Source organism: Tenrec ecaudatus, chromosome 1 (assembly GCF_050624435.1).
Source record: "Tenrec ecaudatus isolate mTenEca1 chromosome 1, mTenEca1.hap1, whole genome shotgun sequence".
NCBI classification, from domain to species: domain Eukaryota; kingdom Metazoa; phylum Chordata; class Mammalia; order Afrosoricida; family Tenrecidae; genus Tenrec; species Tenrec ecaudatus.
Window position 1 is genome coordinate 59,948,605 of NC_134530.1, and position 23,558 is coordinate 59,972,162.

The 23,558-nt window shown below is 39.5% G+C and overlaps 1 protein-coding gene, 1 non-coding gene and 1 pseudogene across 2 annotated transcripts in view; 1 reads left to right on the forward strand and 2 right to left on the reverse strand.

Annotated features, from left to right (window-relative positions):
- Positions 1–752: 752 nt before the first annotated feature.
- AGO3 (argonaute RISC catalytic component 3) overlaps positions 753–23,558 on the forward strand; it is a 151,589-nt gene continuing 128,783 nt past the window's right edge. Inside the window, exon 1 of the mRNA XM_075553875.1 lies at positions 753–1,066. Within this exon, the coding sequence (XP_075409990.1) occupies positions 1,048–1,066 (19 nt within the window). The 5' untranslated portion in view covers positions 753–1,047. The remainder of the gene's footprint in view (positions 1,067–23,558) is intronic.
- LOC142438204 (U6 spliceosomal RNA) lies at positions 14,275–14,381 on the reverse strand. Its single transcript, XR_012782629.1, has one exon. It is a non-coding gene; the product is annotated as a U6 spliceosomal RNA (small nuclear RNA).
- LOC142434428 (nucleoside diphosphate kinase B-like) lies at positions 15,267–15,582 on the reverse strand (annotated as a pseudogene).

Here is a 23,558-nt window from a genome sequence, read left to right on the forward strand (position 1 = left end):
AAAGGTCCATAAGAGTGGAAGAGGAGGACAGGGTTCCTGGCCAAGGGAACCAAAAAGCAGGCTTCTATATGGAAAATGAAAGTGTTTTCTTGGTTAAGAGAATTAGAGGTGCAACAGTGTAGCTCTCGTGAAGTTCAGGTCTAGTGTTGGCAACATTAAAGAGTTTAAAACATGAAAATTACTCCAGCTGCTGTTTGTGTAATATCCTGTTTCTTAATTATGTTTTCCCAAATAAATTGTACAGTCCCCGCTCCCCCTCTCCTCCCCGCCCCTCCCAAAATAAAGTTAACCCAATGGCTTTGAAAGGGATCGTGTGTGTGTGTGTGTGTGTGTGTGTGAGAGAGAGGGGGGGGCGGGGGAGGGAGAGATTGTACATCTTGCTGTGAGGAAGGCGCTTGAAGCAGCCTAAACTGCGAGGTGGGGGTGGGATTCGGCAAAGAGGGTGGAAGAGGGTGGCCTGGCCTAAGCCGTACTCTGCCAGGGTCCGCTCCAGGTAGGCTCTTCCCCAGGTAAAATCAACCAGCATCCGCGAGGTCGCTCCGGGTGGGTTCCAGCCAGCAGGAGCAGCGGGACCCGCAAGCCGACCAACCGTGCGGGGCCAAACCGGGCAGCGCGCAGGCTCCCCGCCCGCGCCCTCCGAGGCGGCCGCGCCCGCGCCCACGTCGCTCTCGCACTGCCCGGGGCGGAGGGGCGAAGCTCCAACGTCTGGCGAGCCGGGCGGCGGAACTGACGCCAGCTGGCTTCCGGGGGCGTCCCCCGGGGGAGGTCGGTGTCACGGCAGTGTGGTGGGAGCCGCGGGCGATGCAGCGCCTCGACGGGGCTCCGCTCCCTGGCCCGTCGCCTCCCCTTGCCCTCCGCTAGCCCCGCGGCGGCTCCCGACGGCGGCTCTCGGGGACTAGGGCTCTCGGAACGCGGTTGCCGAGGAGACGCCATCACCGCCCCCGTCCCGGGCCGAGAGAGCGAGTCACGCCGCGGCGCCTCCCGGACGCCCCGCTGCCCCAGGGGCGCGCGCCGTTCTCTCCCGGAGCACTCCCCCAAGCTCCATGCATGGAACTCGGCTCCGCAGGTGAGTCGGGGCTGCGCTGGGGCAGGCGCGCGCGCGCGGAGGGGGCAGTGTCTCCCGCCGCGTCCCCAGGGGCCAGCTGCGTCGTCTCTCCGCTCAGGGTCCCAGGTGCCCAGGGGATGGGGGGGGGGGCTGGTCCCGGGCGTTGGCGCCTCTTGCCGCCCCGCCGCAGTTCTCGGGTGCCCACTGAGTTGGCCAGACTGTCAGGAGGCTGGGAGGGGGGTGTCGAGGGGGGCTCACAGATTTAAGTTTGGTGCGTTTTAGGCGTTATTACTCTGTTCCTTTCTGGAGTCCTCTTCCCAGAGCCTGGAGAGGTTGGTCATCGCTTCCGTCGTAGTGGAAGAAGTAGCCGGTGCGCGTCCTTTAGCAGGGCTGTGTCCCGTGGAGTCCGGGTGGCGAGCCACCTCCCCTGCGTAGACTTGAGTGAACTGTGAAGCGATGTTGAAATCGCACAGGAGGTGTTTGAAGGGGGAACTCGCTGCCGCAGCAAATGCACCGCGCACCGTCGGGGTCCCTCTGGTGTTTGTGGCGGCCTGGTCCATGTGCAGTGTTCCTGAGGGACTGGGAGGTGTCATGTCAGCCCGGATCCCTGCTGATGCGAGGAGCTGGATCTTAAAACGACCATTGGCAACATTGGCAAGGGCTTTCATCCCTATTCCGTGGAGAAACACTGTCATGTTCCTGAGGATTTAAAATAACTGTTTCTTTCCTGGGGGGAGGGAGGAAATGTGGTGTTCTCAGAACTTAAAAACGGGGAAGGTGGGGGGACAACGATCAGGGTGGCATCCTGTGTGTGGTTGGTTCTAAAGTAATTAATTTCAAGGGTCACACAATAGCTGTTACATAACCGTTTGCTCATCAAATGATCATGCTTGGTATGCTGAATTGGAAAGTATGTCTCATCTAGATTGTCACAAGTTTATAAATTAAATATTTTGTATGGGGGGGTGAATCTTGTTGCAAATGATTTTTTCTTGTGCCAATTGGAGATGTATCTGAACAGTATAAAGAATTTTGATGATTCGATTAAGGAATATAATTGTAAATGGATGGGGGAAAGCACTCAGCAATTTGGGAAGTGGGATGAGGAGGAGAATTGACTACAAATTTTAGTACAGGTTTTATTTCATGGAATTATCCCTGATCAACTTTTTTGTAGGTTCTGTTTTAACCATCCCCACATCTTTTTAAATATGGCAAGTTTGTCTAGATTGCAGACTTTTTAAGACACTCTAATTTATGGTTGCTTCATATATTTCAGAAACTGCCCTGCCCTTTGTTTTTAGAATTTCCACTGCATTGTTTGTTCATACTATACAAAAGATGGAATGGTGTGTTTTGGTTGACTAGAGAATTAAAGTCATAGACACTCATGTGCATAAGAAAGAGCTTTATATAAAGAGTAATTGTACAAAAAACATTCCAGCCCCATTCAAATCAAGTCCATAAGTCCGATATTAGTCCATTTGTCCAATACCAATGTATAAAGTTCTCTTCAAAATCACAAAACACATGCAATGATCCCAGATGAAGGAAGATCACAGGCCATTGGGTGGGGAAGTCTTGTGGATCCAGTGGTATTGTAAGCATCTCAGAATGTGACTTCTCCAGCTCAGGGCACTAGCTTAGTTCCATGTCTCTTGTCAGCTGCAATATCTCCCAGGGAGTAAGCTTTGTCAGTAGAGTCTCCAAGGGAATGAGCAGAGAGAGTCACTCTCCCACCTCCAAGAAAGAATACAGAGTTCCCAGAATCCTCAGGAGAAGGCCATGCCCACACAGAGACCTCATTGGCTATGTCCTGATTGACAGCCTAGACTCCACCCCTTCACTCTGAATCCTCAAATTGACACCAGATTATGTAACTGCCCCAAGTGGCTTGGGAGGAGAGATACAATTGACATAAATTTTGTCTAGTAGGAGTTCCTGGACAGTGCAAATGATTAATGTCTGCTAAAAGAAAGGTTGGAGGTTCAAGTCCCTCCAGAGACACACCTTGTTAGAAAGGCCTGTGAGCTCCTTTCAGAAACCTTATCCACTGAAAAATCTAGGGAACACAGCTCTCTCTAACACCAGGTCACCGTGACTTGGAGTCGACTTGACATCAACTGATTGGTTAATCCTGATATACAGCTACGTAACAAAACACGAGAATTAAGTACTTTATCATACCAAAACTCATAAAGGCCTATGTTTTTATAAGTTTTGTTTCTCCCTCTCCCTCACCTTTGAGTTTTTCATGTGAAATTATGCCCAAATATAAGGGCAACGTGTTCAAGTAAATACTTCTGAATTCACATTGCCCTAGCAATTATTCCAACTAGCCAAATAAAACATTGTAAATTTTTTAATGAATTCTTGAGCTATAGAGCTATAGTAAGTTTCATCAATGTTAGTTTTTTTCTTGGTGTTGCCTTTGCTGAAATACATACCCATGTAACTGTCTACACATATGGGCAGGTATAGTTAGATGTATCAGCCAGATGCTTTTAGACATCTTGAGTCATTCTTCAGTGAAGTTGACACATGATTTGACTGTAATTTAATAACTGACAGAGCTGTAGTTTGGCTTAAGATTATAATCGACAAAAAACATTTTTTTTCATTTTCCAGAGACTTATGTTGCATGTGATATTGAAAGCAGAGTTAGGAAAAATGCACAGCTAAGTTTTAAATCAAGAATTTGATAGCTATGTTATGTTGGTTACTATTTTTTAAAATGTGAATGTCCTTTAATAAGTCCACTGGTTCAATATTGGATCTTGGTTCTTTTTTTCTATTGTAAAATTTTCTTTTGTGTGGAATTCTCAGGAATCACCTGACCAAGCCATAAAACCTGACCAAACCAGCTACTACCCTTAATTCTCATAACAAATCCAAAGCACAGAGTGCAACTGCTTCATAGGATTGCCAAGAATGTAAAGCTTTATGCGAACAGGTAGCCTCATCTTTCTCCTTTGGAGCAGCTGGTGGGTTTGAACTGCTGATCTTTTGGTTAGCAGGCCATTGTTTAACCCACTGTGCCATCATTTATTTACCTTCTAACAGAATATTTTCATTCTGTTAATGTGGGCATGTAGCAAGCAAATTTATTAGGTTAGAGGACTTCAGACACATGTACTTATGACTCTTGGAAGTCATTGATCACTAAAAGTTAATATTTATTCTTCAATTTCACATGCAATATTTTAAGTGATTTTTTAAGGGTGTTCTCTCTGATTTACTTGTTTTTTAGCTCTAAATAAAGTAGGAGTAGGGGAAGCAGATGTGTTTCTTGAGATACCACTTTTTTTTTCTTGCTCAATCAACTCTTTATTTTATTATTATTTTTTTTACATTTTATTAGGGGCTCATACAACTCTTATCACAATCCATACATATACATACATCAATTGTATAAAGCACATCCGTACATTTTTTGCCCTAATCATTTTCAAAGCATTTGGTCTCCACTTAAGCCCTTTGCATCAGGTCCTCTTTTTTTTTCCCTCCCTCCCCGCTCTCCCCTCCCTCATGAGCCCTTGATAATTTATAGATTGTTCTTTTGTCATATCTTGCCCAATTCGGAGTCTCTCTTCCCCACCCTTCTCTGCTGTCCGTCTCCCAGGGAGGAGGTCACATGTAGATCCTTGTAATCGGTTCCCCCTTTCCAACCCACTCACTCTCTACTCTCCCAGTATCGCCCCTCACACCCCTGGTCCTGAAGGGAGAGACCACTTTCATGAGTTGTTTAATTTTTCTTTTCCTTTAATCTTTGTTAGGCTGATCGTCACCAGGCCAGCAGTTGGAATCCACCCTCTGCTGTGCTTCTTTCTGCTCCAGTAACGCTGACAGGCCCAGAAAGCCGCAGGGCAGGGCTACCCTGTTCTGTAGAGTCCTTGTGAATCAGGATTAATTCAATGGCAGTGAAGTTTGAGACCAATGGAAGGAAAACTTTTCCTTTTTCCTTAATGATATGCAAATTGACTTGACACCTTTAGTAGTTGTCTTCTAAGGTTTATAAAAATGAATAACAATGTTTCTTTCTTGGTTGTATACTTTGAAATGTGCTTTCTGGATTATCGCTGTTTTAGAGCTCTGTTTCTTTATTAATAAAATTAATTTAAAAAATAAAATTAATAAAAGTTAATTTAAAGACCATGTTCCAAAGGAACAAAAGATGCAGGTGTGGGAAAGTAGAGATAAATCAAATTTGTTTTTTGAATAGGTCGATAAAGGTGGTCTTCAGAATACTAAAATATAAAATGTTGTCAAATTCTTAGCTTAGTATTTAAGACAATTTTTTGTAACCACTTGGGGAAATATTTTATTGGCTATCAACTTTTTCATTTGTAGGTTTTTGTTTTGAAGGAAAAAAATCAATCAAAATACTACTTTGAGTGCATGAATTTTGAACCATTATATGGAAAATATTTTTCTATTGATGTGTTATTTGAAATAACCACTTTGGTGTCGTGATTTTGACATTTGGTACTTGATGCTCTTGACTGGCAACAGGACTTTTAAAATGTACACAATTTTTCTGATACATGTTTTAGAATTTAATTACACTGATAGTGATGGAATATCTTGAGGAAAAACTAAAAAGGAAGTAAAATAAAATTTTCTTTTTAAACAAAGATGAAAAAATAGTGAAATAGGATAAGTGAGGGGTTTTCAAGAAGTTTGTAGGAAAAAATGGAATGAAAGATGATGGAGTTTTCCCTAAAACATTTTGAAGTGAAGCACCCATGTATGTGTAACTCTCTAATGTAACTCATTTAACATAAGAATTTAAATTATTCATAATTCCATCACTCTTTAAAAATTTAAACTGAATTCCAAAAATTTAAATTAACGCCAATTAAGGAGTTAGGAATTTTATAAAGCTGTTAAATGAGTGAAAGTATTTCTTCTTTTGGGAAATTTGATGTGATACATTGATAACTTATGATTAATTTATATTTTCCAAAGAGAGGATTGCATTTTTTGGGTTCTGCAAGCCTGGCCTAATAGTATACAAAGAGACTTTAAGCCCTGTACAGGGGCCATTTCCTTGACAAGTTCTCTGATGTATATGGAAAAACCCAAGCTCTGGGCAGAGTTCTTGCCAATTATCATAAACTATTGAATTCTAGTCAAACATTGTGCTCTAATAACACAGCCATCACATTGGTTCTTATATTCTTACATTATTTGACTATCAACCTAAATAATGGATTGTTAAATATTTTATTAATCTACTACCAGAACATTTTCCCTTGTAATACTTAAAACTTGTAGGATCTTTAAAAAGTAACTTTTACGGTTTTTGTTTTATTCTTTTAATGGTAGAGGAAGAAAGACCAAAGGTGATAGTTCTGTTTTCAGGAAAGTAAAGTTACAAGGTCTTGATATTAGATCTGTATCCTTTCTAGCTCAGCCTGGATGATGGAATGCACAGCATTTACCAGGCCTTCCTACTTCTAATGCAGTTGTCTGGGATACTTAGGAAACCCTCTTTCTTGGCTCACTAACAAACAGATGTGAAAAGGAATATTGTATAGTATTTCAGTCATAATGGTTATGTGTTAGACGCATGAACAGCCTTTCTGTATTTGAGCTTATGGGGTTTTCTGCTATTATCTGTGTTAATTTAATGACTTTCTTTGCCTAGCCACTGCTTTAAAAAACAAAACACTACTGCAACTTAGCAAAACCTTGTCACACAACTGATGCTTGCTTGTATCTTATATGTGAGCTTTTTGTGATTTAATTACAATTAAAAATTAGGTGCATTGTTCTAGGAGGCCAGTTTAACAAAACAATCTTACAGAACTCTGTCTTCACATCAGATAAGTATTTGAACCATTGCTCCCAAAGGGCAAGTTCTTGTAAAATGATACAGGAATGATAGAATATAGACAAATGTTCTCCACTGTAGGCTTTCGTAAAACTTTTGAATCGTTGCTGGTATTTGAGATTTTACCTGATTTTTAAATGGTCTAACATGTTTATTAGCATATCTCTGAATGTAATAAATGATAAAAATAGATTACAAAGTATGTTTATGCTTTAGCAATGCAATTTTGTTAAAAAAGAAACTGGCTTCTAAATTATGAATTGATCTCTTTATGTATACTCTTATTTTATACAAGTGATGCTACTCTAAAAATTTTCCATGGATTCTTAGATCTCCAAACCTTTCCTAGCCTTTAACTACAAAACAAACAAATATCAAGGCATTTCGTGGTGCAGAGGCGGCTACTTAAAAGAGGGAAATATCTTTGAAAAAAAATTGCTCCCTCCACTGCTATCTAAGAACAGTGCTCTTCAGTAGGCTGAGGAGTCTCTAAGTGAATATTTAGTTGTCGTGAGTAGTAGTGAACACGGTGCACATGGTAGTAAATCTAATCTGTGTGTACAGGCTCAATGAATGCTCAGGTAGAACTTTTAATTAGTAGGTACGAGGTTACTAACATATGTACAAACCTTGATATTTCCTAATTCGCCTGTGCATCTAAAGTGTTTAAAACCAGAACCATTTTATCATATCAGATTTTGAGGTCAAGCTCATATGCTTATTTGTTAAACATCCTAATACATATATGTGCTTGTGTGCTGGTCCAGTGATTTAGAAAACAAACCTAACTCACTACCATCAGGTCGATTTTAGCCCATACAAACCCTCCTATAAATAGGCAGGGTGAACGTGAGTGTCTGAGACGGGAACTCATTACAAGAGTGGTCTTTCTCCCCCATCCTATCACGTTGGTTTCAAACTGACCTTGCGATTAGCAGCCCAGTATAGCACCACTAAAGCACCCACACTCCTCCAATCCCGTGACTGTTTTTAGATTCCTACAAGGAGAATTGATTAAACACGTGATAAACCATGAGGATTAAAGCAAAAGTTTCTAGTGAAAATCTCTAATTTGTTAATCTGCTGCAGTTTATTCTGGAATGGATTTTGACTTCTTGTTATATGCCATTGAGTGAGTTCTAACTCATAGTGACCCAATGAACAACAGAATGAAAACGCTGGTATCTGAAATACCACATATACTCAGTGTAAGCCAACCCAAATGTCAGCCGAGGCACCTAATTTTACCACAGAAGCTACATTAAAATGTGCTGAAAAACTCGACTTATACACGAGTATATTGGTACTAGCATGCTCACCCACGGTGATGAGATGTTCATGGAGCTTCTAGATCAAGAAGGGACTATGAGGGAGGAATAGGCCGTCCACTTCTGAAGACTTAACCACTGAATAGCGCCAGATTGTGACTCTCACTGCTTAGTTTTCATCAATCACATTGCCCGTAGGGAGTAATTTAGTTTTAGTCTCACAGCTAGTACATATTAGATTGCTACATCTGTCAATAACATATATATGTAAATGCATAGTTTTATAAACTTGGTTTGGCTAGTTTATATTAACCATTATTTACTTTTAACTACTAAAACAAAAGTTTGATAGATGGAGATTCCTTATACTGCTTTGCGTTTCTATGTAAGCGCTTTACAGTAAGCAATATTGGTGTTGCCATTGAGTTGATTCTGACTCCTAGTAACCCTGTTTGTATTAGAAATATAAAATAGACTTCATTGGAAGCATAATTTAATTTGTTATATGTACAGGATTGTTTGTGCCATTAATTTATTTTACAATATCTCTTGAATACTTAAACTCGATGATAAGGATTCTATAGTTAGTAACTGTAGAGTTCTGTTCTTTGCTTATTTATGAAACAAAATCTGGGGTTTTGCCAAATTTACTTTGAAAGTACCAGGCCTCCTATATACTTTTCTATTTATTTAAACACTTTTTGTTGTGAATTGAGTGAAGGTTTACAGAGAAGGCCATCAGCTTCAACAATTCACACGTTTTTTCCTTCTGGTTCATTTCATTCCTTACAAGGCCGGCAGTGCAACACTACTCATTCCAGGTCCTCCTTTGTTTTCTCCCTACTCTTTTTCCCTCCTGACCATTCTGAACTTTGTCCCACCTGCTTTAAATGATCTCTGTGCTACTTTAAATACTTAAGACAATTGTAAATGTTATGTAAATAGACTTTACACTCCCTCTTATCCTTTGAGGGATTGCTTTGACCACTTAATTGCTTGCTGCCCCTGCCCCCTCAGCCCAGGCTAATATTTTTGGGTAATGATTAGTTAAATCTTCAGCTAAGGAAGGCTGATTGTAACTATAAATAAACAAATGCCATTGGAGGAAAAGTCATAAAAATAATGATTGGAAACAAATTACTGTAGATTACTTTCACTTGGCTATTTCGTCTCTAATGCATTAAACTTAAAATTATTTCTTTTCTTTACTCTTATAAATTCTACAATGATATCACAGTTAAGCTGCTGAACAGTATCTATTCCCATACATAATAAGGATAACGAATTGCATCGTTTTGAATATTGTATACCAAGGGATTTTGAATCTCTTCAGAAATGACAGTGAATGTTCTGTTGTCCAGTTTATCATTAAAGTTAGGAATATGCATAAAGCTTTTAACACTGGGAAGTACACATTGCATTTCATTTTTATTATGGATTCACATATGCTTACATAATTAAAATCTTTCCTGAACCAGTAAGCTTAGTTTTCATCTAAGAATAAAATTGTCACAATTCTTTGTATTTAAGTCATTGGGGTAAACATGAATTAATTTCATTTATTTATTCATCCATTCATTCGTTTATTTATTCATATGAATTAATTTCTTGAATGACTTTATAAGGGTTCTTCATCACATATATCCACATAGTTTAAGAAGGAAAATCTATTTGAGAAACGTCAGGCACTTTTGCCCATCTTTTCATGCAGGATTTTTTGTGTCAGTGATGATGTTGTATGTGTTTGCAGGACATTAATCTCTGGCACGCTGCTTCTAAAATACTTCGTCATTTGTCTACTTCACCAGTGTTGAACTGCCTGATGATCACTATTTGACAGTATTTGTTTTGTTATATTTTCACAATTTTCTCTTAATTTGTGTAAATATTTTATTCATAATTGGTAAAAATCTGTGCCATGTCTTTAAATTAATTCTGAATCTTGGGGAATTTGATTTACTTGGTGAAAAATGCTGCAATGTATTATTTCACCTAACCAACATAAATGAAGGGGCTTTAAATTTTTGGTGGAAAATGGAACTGAAAGATAATAGAAGTTTCCTACAATTTTTTGAAGTGCCCCCTGCCCCATACATAGTATTTGCATGTTGGTAAAGTTATTGGCTTGTTTTTCTATGTCTCTTTTTTGTGTCTAGTCTTCAGCTGTAATTTTTTTTTGGGGGGGGGGTTCATATTTTTTTCTAAAGCATGTAGAATTTGTGTATGTGATTCCAGGATTGCATTCATTGCTACCACATGTGATTTTCAATGAGTACTAGAAAGCCATCTTAATACTTCATCATTGCCTAAGCATGTTCTACAAATTGCCCATAAGTGAGTAGAGGAAGCAAAAAAAAAAAGAAGTATAGACTAATTGAATGGTGGAGGGAAATGAGGAATGGAACAGGAAATACAGGGAAGGAATAGGGCAAGCCAGTGGTACTTAGAGAGGATTGAAATGGATAAGTTCAAACAAAAAGTGTATAAATAGTTTAATGTAAAACTGATGATCTGCTCTGTAAACCTCCATGTAATTCACACACAAACTATTTTAAAAATTGATTAATAAATACAACAAAAAATTAAAAGTCATGCTAATAAAGAAATTGCAAATCAAGTACTTCGCTATTTGTCAAGTTTATAAAATAGTTTTTTGTAAATGCATAGGCAAGTCCTAGGACAGTGTTGCCAGTATGCCAAGGTGTTATAAAGATGTACAACAGGAAATTATAGAATGTAGTGAATATTCCATGTTCATACCATGTGCTGTACCCTCATTTAATCTCGTAGGCTGTATAGTGCAATAGAGATGATTTTACAACTTCTTCACCAACTTAGATCCCTTTAATTCAATGTCTTTTTCATTCCTGATCTCTGCTAAGACAGCACAGTATGGAATAGGAGTGGCAATAAAACACATCCTGTCTTCTTCCCACTCACAAGGAGTATGTGTTCAGTTTCTCTGTTGAGAATAATGTTGGCCAGTGGTTTTGTATATATGACATTTATCATGTAAAAAAATTCCCTTCTGTTCCTGTTTTGTTGAATATTTTTATCAGAAAGTGTGTTGGATTTTATCAAATGCCTTTTCTGCATTGATTGATATTGATCATGTGGATCTTTTTTTAATATGATGGATTATACTGATTGCTTTTCTTATATTGAATAATCCTGGCATACTTAGTATGAACCCCACTTGGTAATGATGGTGGTGGGGTAATGGCTGAATTCTATTAGAAAGGGTTTTATTGAGAATTTTTCCACCTATGTCTATGAAAGATATTGGCTTGTTTCTTGATGTTCCTGCCTGGTTTTGGTATGAGTGTTTTGCTTGTTTCATAAAGTGAATTCAGGAGTTTTCCATTCTTTTCTATAGTCTGTAATAATTTATGTAGAATTTGTGCCAGTTCTATTCTGAATGTTAGGTAGAATTCATAGTGAACCATCTGGGTGTGAACTTTTTAAAAAAATTGTTAAGTGCTTTTTATGACCTGCTCAGTTTCTTTTCTTATTGTGGGTCTGCTCTGTTTCTTTACTTTAGTCCATGTTAGTTTAGGCAAGAAGTGTGTCTCTACAAATATGTACATTTCTTTTAGGTTGTCAATTTTGGGGGAAGATAGTTCTTTATAGCATTCTGTTACCTGTTTTATATCCATTGGCTTTATTGTGATGTCACCTGTTTTAGTTCTTATTTGTATTGTTTACATTTTCTCCTATTTGTAGATTTGGCAATGATTTATTCTTTTGTTAATCCTTGCAAAGAACCAACTTCTTGTTGAGCCCATTGTTTTTGCTTTTAGTTTTATTTCTTCTTTAATCCTTATTATTTCTTCTGGTGGCTGTAGGCTTACTTTGCTCCTTTTTCTAATTATTGGAGATGTTGGGATGACATGTTGCTTTTGGTTCTTCCTTATTGATTTATGTATTTATTGCTGAAAATTACTCTCTGAGCAATACCTTTGCTGTGTCCTAGAACAGTGGTTCTCAACCTGTGGGTCGTGACCCCTCTGGGGGTGAATGACCCCTTCACAGGAGTTGCTGATCCATAGCAGTAGCAAACTGACAGTGATGAAGTAGCAGTGAAAATCATGTTAAGGTTGGGGGTCACCAGCACATGAGGAGCTGCATGAAAGGTCGTGGCGTTAGGAAGGTGAGACCCGCTGTCCTAGACGTTTTAGTACGTTGCGTTTCCTTTCTCATTTGATTCAAGAAATATTGAAATTTCACTTTTAATTTCTTCTACCCCACCGTTTTTAAGCAGGGTATTATTCAATTTTCATCTATTTAATTTTTTTCTTGATCTTACTATTGTGACTTCTAATTTTATAGCGTTGTGATGTACAGATGCTTTACTATAGCTCAGTGTTTTGGCTTGCTTTGCGGTCTAATAGGCGATCTGTTTTGACCATGTTCCCTGTACACTGGAGGAGAGTAGAAATTGTGCGGCTGTTAGGTGGCATGCTGCATATGTGTCTCTGAGGTCAAGTTGGCTGCTTGTGTTGTTTAGTTCTTTTCTGTCTTTGTTGAGTTTCTTTCTAGTTGTTCTTTCCTTTATTGAAAAGTATATGTTGGGGGGAGGGTAATAATAAAAAAGAAAGAAAATGGTATATTATAGGCTTTTATTACTATAGTAAAAATTGTCCATTTCTCTTCAATTCTCTGTAAGTTTGATTCATGCATTTTGAGGCTCCTTCATTGGGTGCACAGATATTTATTATGGTTAAATACTCTTATTCAATTTAGTGATGATTGTATAATGCCCTTCTGCCTTTATTTGATCATAAATTAATATCATGTTTACTCTTTTTAATTGTTACTAAATTGATATAATTTTAAAAACTGCTTTCAGCCTTTGATTTTTAGTCTGTTTTTGTCTTTGTGTCTAAGGTGTGTCTCCTGTAGACAGGATGTGTTGTTTTCTTATCTGTTCAGATACATTTTGTCTCTTGAGTTGTGTTGCTCTTAATCCATTTACATTCAGTATGATTATTGATAGGTATGACTTATTGCTGTCATTTTGCTGTGTGTGTGGCTGTGCTACTGTTTTTTATTCCATATAATGATCTATGGATCATGATAAACTGTGGACAGGCCCGAACCCTTCACTGCAGAGTCAGTACATGGATCAAGAGGCAGCTGCACAGGTAAAACAAAGGACTACCGCGTGGTTTAAAATCAGGAAAGGTGTGCACCTGGGTGCCATCCTCTCACCATACTTATTCAACCTGCGCGCTGAGCAAATCATCCGAGAAGCCGGATTATATGAAGAGTGCAGCATCAGGATTGGAGGAAGGCTCATTAACAACCTGTGATATGCAGATGACACACCTTGCTTGCTGAGGGGGGGGGGCTTGAAGCACTTGCTGATGGAGATCAAGGGTTATGACCTTCAGCATGGTTTACAACTCAATGTCAAAAAAATCAAAATTCTTACAATTAGGTCACTAGACGACAACATGATAAATGGAGAAAAGATTGAATTTGTTAAGGATTTTATCTTGCTTGGATCCACCATCATTGCTCATGGAAGCAGCTGTCAGGAGATCAAAAGATGTGTTGCATTGGGTAAATCTGCTTCACAAGACCTCCTTAAAGTATTAAAAAAATAAACAAGGATGTTACTCTGAGGACCAAGGTACACCTGACCCAAGCCATGGTGTTTCCAATAGCCTCAAATATATGTGAAAATTGGGTGTTGAATATGGAAGACTGAAGAAAAATAGATTAATTTGAACTATAGTGTTGGTGAAGCATATCGAAAGTATCATGGACTGCCAAAAGAACCATTAGATCTGCCTGGGAAGCAGTACAGTCAGAGTGCTTCCTAGAGGCAAGGATAGCCAGACTTGGTCTCACGTACTTTGGTCACGTTATCAGAGAGCGTAGTCCCTGGAGAAAGTGTAGAGGCAGTGAAAAAAAGGAAGGCCGTTCAAGAGAAGGATTGATAACAGTGGCTACAACAATGGGCTCAAAACAAGACCAATTGTAAGGATGGTGCAGGACCAGGCAGTGCTTCATTATGTTGTACATAGTTATGACACTTAACAACAGCAATGATCTATACCGAGTTCTTCTTGTTCATGGATTTTCTTCATTGCTGTTGTTGTAGTGTTTACCAAATCTCTACGCTTTTCTTCTTTTTTACGAATACGCGTGTCATCCTTGCGCAGGGGCCATGCTAATCTTCTCTGTATCGTTCCAATTTTAGTACATGTGTTGCCGAAGCAAACACTTTTCTTCTCTTTATTTGGATGAAAATTAGTCATTTTCTATTAGGTTCCCCTGAAATTTATTAATTTCTTCCGAAGTTTAAAATAGTTCGCCCTAGAGATTTACTTGACTTCCTCTCCTTTTGAAAGTTCTTTTAGGGGAGGGAGGGGGGGGAAAAAAAAGAGGACCTGATGCAAGGGGCTTAAGTGGAGAGCAAATGCCTTGAGAATGATTGGGGCAGGGAATGTATGGATGTGCTTTATACAATTGATGTATGTATATGTATGGATTGTGGTAAGAGTTGTTGGAGTCCCTAATAAAATGTAAAAGAAGAAAAGAGAAAAAAATGATTAGGGCAAAGACTGTACAGATGTGCTTTATACAATTGATGTATGTATATGTATGAACTGTGAAAAGAATTGTATCAGCCCCAATAAATTGTTAAAAAAAAAAAAAGAAAGTTCTTTAAGTACACTGTTCCCTGTAATTACTTTGTAATTATTACCATTACAAATTGATCTCTTTTGCTTTCCATATTTTAGTCTTATGGGTTGTTCAACTTAGTGTTAAAAAAAAACTTTGGGTAGTTTTATATCTAGAAACAAACTTCTGGGTGGTGTTACCATCTATGTTTGTCTAGTGTTAATTTCTCCACTGTTAGTTGTTTGTGCAAGCTGGTCTGTTGTTTTTTTCCCAGTCTCCAAAGACTTTATTTTATTGGTTGGTGTGCTTTGGAAGGAGACAGGACATCAATCCTACTGCTTCCAACCCCAGAAGAAGAGCTGTACATAGGACAGGCACAGTGTCAATGGATCCACGGGGATGGGACTGCTTTGTCCACCTCTTACTCGTAGATCCAGTCATAGTAACAAGCCTTGTAATTTCTTTCTCGGCGCTCTTGACTGAATCACTGCCATGAATGATGTTCCTGCCAACTTGAATACAGAAGTCCCCTCTGGGTTGGTCTCTCCCAGCATCACCCGGCCTGTCTTCACCACATTCACAATTGGTCCCGAGTTCATGTACTTCACCAGCCCTGGGAAGAAGGGGCGGTCTTTCAGGTCAATGGAGTGCTACTTCAGGTGTTCCTCGGAGGCCTGAACGAGCTTCATGGCCACCAGACGGAAGTCCTTCTGCTCAAAGCGCTTGATGATGTCGCCCACCAGGACGCACTGCACGCCGTCCGGCTTGATGGCGACAAAGGTGCACTCACTGTTGGCCATGGTGCGAGTCAGGCAGCAGCGGAGCGGACGAGTTGGTCTGGTTTTTACAAATTCTTCAGATTTCTGTTGACTTGGAAAAGTATTAATTTCACTGTTAATAGTTAAGGTGAAGTTTTGTTGGGCATATGATTCTTGGTTGATCATTTTTTCTCTCAGAATTTTAGATGTCATCCCATATCTTACTTGCTCGCATCATTTCTGCTGAGAAACCAAAGCTTCAGGTTATTACTTCCCCCTTTGTAGGTAACATTTTGTTTTCCCTGAGCTACTCTCAGGATTCTTCTCCTTAGTTTTGGAAATTTTGGTTATTATATGTCATGGTGATTTTCTGTTGTCATCTGTCCTATTGGGGTTTGTTCAACTTCTTGAATGCCTATCTCATGTCTTTTTTGGTATTAGGAACATCTTCCAGTGACTCTTTGACAGTGTTCTCTGTGCTTTTCTTATTTTCTTGATCTGGAATCCAAACATAATGCAAATTATTCCTCTTATGGTGTCACATATATTTCTTACACTTTCTTTAGTTATCATTTTAAAACATTGATTATTTTTAGATTGATTCTTCCTCTGGAGAGATTTGTTTTTAAGCTCACCAAGTCTACCTCCCATTGATTCAGTTATAACCATTTTTGTTTCCGTTATAACTCCTTTCTCTTCCACTGCGTTTTCTATTTCTGATATTTTAGTATTAATCTTCAGGATTTCTATTTGTTGATTTTTTTCATGTTGGCTAAACTTTCAGTTATTTAGTCAGTGTATTCTTGGAGTATTTTCCTTCTAAAAATTTTCCTTTGCTTTCCTTGTTTTCATGGATTTCCTGTGCTTTCCCTGCTCTCATGGCTTTTTTCCCTTTAATTTATTGGAGGAGTTTAAATACCATTCACTTGAATTTTTTATTAGGTGGTTCCATTTGCCTTTTATTCCCGAGCAAAGACTTCTGGCTTTGTGTATTAGTCACTTGTCTGAGCCACTCTCTCTCATTGTTCCATGTGAAATGAAATTGTGTCTTGTCACTTAGTCATTGTGCTGGTGTTGTATTTGTACTTACTTAATTATTTTATTGGTGGTGAGACCCTAGCTACTTATCTCCTGTCTCTTAGTGAGTATAATAAAGAATGTGAGTATGTGTAATTTTCTGTGTGCTGCTAATACAACACATTGACAGCAAGTTTGGCTGATGTTCCCAGCTATGTATCAGTGACTGGGTGGTGCACGAATGAAGAATGATCTTTGCTCATTAGTTAGGGGCATGATTATTGTCTCTGGTCAGATGAGATAAGACACAGAAGAAATAAAAGTAAACAACAGCCAAAGGAGAAATAATATTAATAAAAAGCTGGGGAAAGCAGACAAATAAGCACAAGAGAAAGTAATTTAATAATAAAAACAAGGACAGAGAAAAAGAAAAATACAAGAAGCAAAACAAGGGATTGGGGAAAGAAAAGAGAGCCATAAAGTAAAAACTAACAGAAAAGAGGGGAATGAGAAGAGAAGGAATACAAGTAATGATAAACAAAAGAGACAGAATGTTTTAAAAACAAGGGTGGGGAAAGAAAAGAGAAACCAAAGCAAACAAAGAACTGAGAGAGGCAGGCTAGCTTCTCACTGCTCAGAAACGCACAGGTTGGGGTGGCCGTGGATGGGACTCTGGTCTCAGATGGAGTGTCTACCCACTTGCTTGTTAATTGGGTCAGGATCCTTGATCTGGAAGTAGTACCTGAGAGTTTAGACAGTGACTGAGACCAGGGTATGAGTTCACAGAAGGAAATCTTTCAGCCCCAGTAAGTAACTGGGTCAAGTAGCTGCTTAGAGAAGCAATTTCTGCTCATCCAGGGGTGGCCAGCGATCTAGAGCTGCATATTTTTCTGATCCAGGGAAGAGGGGGGTGGGTAGTTTAAGTACCTCCAGAAATGTGGGTAATCACCCAGCGCCTGACCTCAATCGAGGGTGAAGTTTCATCCTCAGGCAGAGAAGACACTGTGCGGAAAAGCGGGACATTATCATCACCCACCAGGTGAGTGAGGGTGGGGACTGGCCATGTTTCTGGTCACCAGTGGTGTGCCAGGCCACCGTCTAAATGAAATGTTTCTTGCAAAAGTTCCAGATGAGCTGAGTCAGGCTAGCCAACAATTCCTTCTTCTGTCTCTTCTCTCACTGCTTTTGCTCAGCTTGTCCTAATTAGTCATCAATCTATTTTTCTGTTTTCCTCAGGGCTTCCGAATGATCATCTGTATTTGTTTCATTAGATTTTTCATGTCATTGTGTAGAGGGTTTATGTAGTGTTGAAAATCCACTGTTATAACTTTTAAGATACTAAATGTGATACATTTCTTGACAGGTTGTTTCATCTGTCGGAGATATGTGTCTTAAAACAGCACTTAGCTGATCTTTGTAGAATTATTCTACTCCCATATTTGGGAATACATATGTAATTGATGTAACAAAAGTACCACTTAGCATGTTTGCTTTGCACATTATAACAATGTCAATCATTTTCTTAAAGAAAGATCACTCTGGGTGTAAGAGGCCTGGTAGGGTTTGATCAAGGGCAATGTAACCGAGAGGAATTACTGAAACCCAAATGAAGGCTGAGCATGATAGTGGGACAAGAGGAAAGTAAAAGGAAATAGAGGAAAGAGCTAGGAAGCAAAGGGCATTTATAGAGGTCTAAATGCAGGCATATACGTATGTAAATATATTTATATATGATGATGGGGAAATAGATCTGTGTGCATATATTTATAGGTTTAGTATTAAGGTAGCAGATGGACATTGGGGCTCCACTCAAGTATTCCCTTAATGCAAGAACACTTTGTTCTTTTAAATTGGCATTCCATGATGTTCACCTTCTCGACCCAATTGCTGAAGACAAAGCTGGTGCATAAGCAAATGTGGTGAAGAAAGCTGATGGTGCCCGGCTATCAAAAGATATAGCATCTGGGGCTTTAAAGGCTTGAAGATAAACAAGTAGCCATCTAACTGAGAAGCAACAAAGCCCCCATGGAAGAAGCACACCAGCCTGTGTGATCACAAGATGTTGATGGGATCAGATATCAGGCATCAAAGAACAAAAAAATCTTATCATTGTAAATGAGGGGGAGTGTAGAGTGGGGACCCAAAGCCCATCTGTAGGCAACTGGAAATCCCCTTACAGAAGGGTTTGGGGAGGAAATGAGACAGCCAGGGTTCAGTGTAGCAACGATGAAGTAAGCAAATTTCCTCTAGTTCTTAAATGCTTAAATTCTTAAATGCTATCATGATCCCAATTCTACCTTAAAATCCGGCGAGACCAGAGGAAGTACACTGGTACCATAGGAACTAGAAACAGGGAATCCAGGACAGATGAACCCCTCAGGACCAGTGGTGAGAATGACAATACCTGGAGAGCGGAGGGAAGGTGGGGTAGAGTGGGGGAACCGATGACAAGGATCTATATATAACCTCCTCCCTGGGGGACAGACAACAGAAAAGTGGGTGAAGGGAGATGTTGGATAGTGTAAGACATCAAAAAAATAATTTATAAATTATCAAGGGTTCATGAGGGTAGAGGGATGGGGAGGGTGGGGAGAAAATGAACTGATACCAAGGGCTCAAGTAGAAAGCAAATGTTTGGAGAATGATGATGACAAGAAATGTACAAATGTGCTTGACACAATAGATGTATGTATAGATTGTGATAAGAGTTGTATGAGCCCCCAATAGAATGATTTAAATTTTTTAAAAAAGAAAGATCACTCTGAAGTGAAATTGAAAACAAAATACTTTTATATAGTTTTATTTTCTAGATATTTATTTAGTTTATATCTTTAAGAAACTTCAATCTCCTCACGTGGAGACAGGTAAATATTCTGCTAAAATAAGAATGTAATGTTCTGTTAGCACCTTTAGTTGCCTTTTTGGAAGACAAATTGAGAAACACTCATTGTTGAAAAATAGAGACATCTTAGACTCTAAATAGATACTGAGTTTTATGTCCCCATAATGTATCTAATACTTCATATTTTAACATGTAGAGCATAATTTCCCACCATTTGTCTGTCAGTCTGTTGTACTGTGGTGGCTCCTGGTCTGCTGTGATGGAGGAAGTTGCAGCAGTGATATTTCAGATGCCAGCAGGGTCACCCAAAGTCAACAGATGTCTGTCAGCAGAGCTTCCGGACTAAGAGCAGACTGTGAACAAGAAATCGCTGTCTGCTTCTGAGGAACTAGCCACAGAAAACCTTGTGACTATTGTCAGAGAGAATGCCAGAAGGTGAGCCCCTCAGGTGTAAAGCCACTCAAAATATGACTAAGGAAGATTTGCCTTCTCCAAGTAGAGCCAACCACAATGACGTGGGTGGAGTAAAATCACTAGGGGCTTCCTTTGCTGATGGGCAGGACGCAAACTGAGAAGAAGCAGCTGCAAATATACATTAGTAACTGGAACTTGCAACGTGTGAAATAGGAACCGAGGAAAGATCTGTCTTCAAAATTTAAATGGAATGCATAAAGATCGATAACCTAGGCATTAGTGAGCTGAACTGAACTGGTATTGTCCATTTTGAATTAGATAGTCGTGATTTGCTGTGCTGGGAATGATAAATTCAAATGGAATGGTGTCACATTCGTTGTAAAAAGGGATATTTGAAGATCTATCTTGCTGCTATCTGTGTAAGGATAATAACTATCTACACACAAGGAAATCTAATCAGTATAACTATTATTCAAATTTATGCACCAACCAATAAAGATCACTCGCTACATCAAGTCAGTGTGGACTCATACTGATCCCTGTGGATTTACAGGAGTAGAAAGACTAGTCTTTCTCCCACAGAGCTGTTGGTGGTTTTGGATTTCTGACCATGAGGATAGCAGCCCAATGTGTAACCATTACACCACCAGGGCTCCAGAAACTGAAGAATTTTATCACATCTTCAGTCTTCAATTGATCAGACATGCAGTCAAGATGCATTGATAATTATTGGTGATTGAAATGCAGATGTTAGAGATAAAGAGGAAGGGACAGTAGTTGGAAAATAAGGCCTTAGTGATAGGAATTAAGCAAGACCAATAACTTTCATTTTAAAAACCTGGAATTGGAGTTAGAAGACTTGTAGAGTTAGAAAACCAAAAAGCTCTAGAGTTAGAAAACTATGAAGCAAGAACACACTTAACCTATCTTAAACTGTAGGAAATGAAGAAAAAAATTCAAGCATTGAGTAGATCAAGAGGCACTTGTGCAAATAGAAGAAAGGAATACTGCATAATTTAAAATCAGGACATTGGGCCTCTACTCAAGTACTCCCTCAACGCAAGAACACTTTGTTCTATTAACCTGGCTTTCCATGATGTTCACCTTCCCAAATGATCGCTGAAGACAAAACGGGTGCATAAGCAAATGTGAAGAAAGCTGATAGTGCCCAGCTATCAAAAGATATCGTGTCTTGGGTCTTAAAGGTTTGTGGTTAAACAAGTGGTCATCTAGCAGGGATGCAATAAACCCCACATGGAAGAGGCACACCAGCCTGTGTGATCACGAAGTGTCGAAAGGATCAGGTATCAGACATCAAAGAACAAAAAAATCATATCATTGTGAATGAAGGGGAGTGCAGAGTGGTGACCCAAAGCCCATCTGTAGGCAACGGGACATCCCCTTACCGAAGGGTCACTGGGAGGAAACGAGCCAGTCAGGGTGCAGTATAGCAATGATGAAACATACAACTTTCCTCTAGTTCTTTAATGCTCCCCCCACCCCAATATCATGATCTCAATTCTACCTTACAAATACGGCTAGACCAGAGAATGTACATTGGTACAGATGAGAGCTGGAAACACAGGGAATCCAAGACAGACAAGCTCCTCAGGGTCAATAATGAGAGTAGCAATACCAGGAGGGTAAGTGAAAGATGGGAGAAAGGGAGAACCGATAACAATTATCTGTATATAATCCCCTCCCTGAGCAACGGACAACAGAAAAGTGGGTGAATAGAGACATCGGTCAGTGTGATACATGAAAAAAATTTATAAATTATTGAGGGTTTGTGAGTGAGGGAGGGTTGGGAAGAGGGGGGGAAATGAGGAGCTGATACCAAGGGCTCGATTTGGAAGAAAATGATGATGGCAACAAATGTACACATGTGCTTGACACAATGGATGGATGGATGGATGGATGGATTGTGATAAGAGTCCCCAATAAAATGATTTTTTTTTAATCAGGAAAGATAATGCAACAAGGTTATATTTTCTCACCATACATATTCAATGTGTGTGCTGGCAAATCAGAGCAGCTGGCTATATGAAGAATAAGGCAGCATCAGGATTGTAAGGAAGGCGTATTTGCAACCTGTAATATGTAGATAAGCAAGCTCGCTTGCTGCAAGTGAAGAGGCCTTGAAGCACTTGCTGATGAAGATCAAGGTTTGCAGCCTTCAGTGTGGATCACCACTTAATATAAAGAAAACAAAACTTCTCACAATTGGATCAATATACAACATCTAGAAAAATGGAGAAAAGATTGAAATTGTCAAGGATTTCATTTTGCTTGGATCCACTATCATTGGTGGAAGTAGTAGTAAAGAGCACAGATGTGCAGTAGATTTCCCTAGTACACTGCAGCAAGACCTCTTTAAAGCATTGAAGAGCAAGGGTGTTACTTTGCGACCTGACCCAAGCCATGGTATTTTCAGTTGCCTCAGATACATATGAAAGTTGAACATTGAATAAGGGAGAGCAAAGAAGAATTGATGCATTTGAATTATAGTGCTGGTGAAGACAATTGAAAGCACCATTCCCTTCTTCAGATTTGGATTATATTATTTATAATCCTTGAGTCACAGGTTGGTGTGCTTCTTCCATGTGGACTTAGTTGACACCTTACTTAGATGTCTGCTTGTTTGAAGACAAGTCTTTAAGACCTCAACTGCTATTCCTTCTGATTGCCAGGTACCATCTAGTGTCTTCACCACACTTTGCTATATCACCCATAATCTTCAATGATCTCTTAATGAGGGCAAATATCAAGGATAGCCATTTATTAAGAACGAATTCTTCTTAGATCCAAGCCCCAAATCCATTCATCTTTCTATGGTTTTCATATGTCTCTGGTTAACAATTGATTTGTTGTCATCAGGGACTAGGGCTCCCAGGCCCACTGACTCATTCCCTCAAGTGTTTGGTAATATCTAAGAAGTTTTTTTTAATTTAATAAATCATTTTATTGGGACGCATACAACTCTTATCACAATCCATACATATATCAATTGAGTAAAGCACCCTTATACATTCCTTGCCCTCGCCATTCTCAAAATTCGCCTTCCACTTGGGTTCCTGGAATCAGCTCATTTCCCTTTTTTTCCCTCCCCATCCCTCCCCGCTCCCCCCTCCCCTATCTAAGAAGTTTTTATAGTCTTGCCCCTATATGCTTCACTACATTCATGGATACATTTGCGGCAAAAGTAGATACATGCGTATACATTCCTCTGTTAAACCTGTTCGTGGGTGTATTTTCACTTTGTTTGCCACACTTGTTAGTTCTCCATGAACTTTTGAAGAACACGTAAGTGACAGTACTCTCAAGAAGGATCATAGAACTCTTATGAAATGATATACTCCCCAAAGACCCACCTAGATAAGGAGTTTCCATTACACTGGAGGGAACCTTGAAGAGGCAGACAGCAGTGAAGGTGTTTCAGTGGTTGGGGCCTCCTAGCTTAAACCTGCATGTTGTGCCTGGCACACTCACTAGAGCTGTTATCAATTTCATTGCTTCCACTGCCATTCCCGTCCATTGTGGTGCTTTCTTTTTCCTGGGTCCTGTCTGCTTGGCATCTGCTTTGAACAAATTGTACCTTATTTTCTTATGCCCTACACACATGCTTACTTTGTGTATTGGGTAATTTATCCCTGGCTTGGGAGCCCTGGTGGCCTAGTGGTTTGTGTATTCGGATGCTAACTTTATGGTCAGCAGTTCAAACCCTATTGAAGGAGAAAAAGATGAG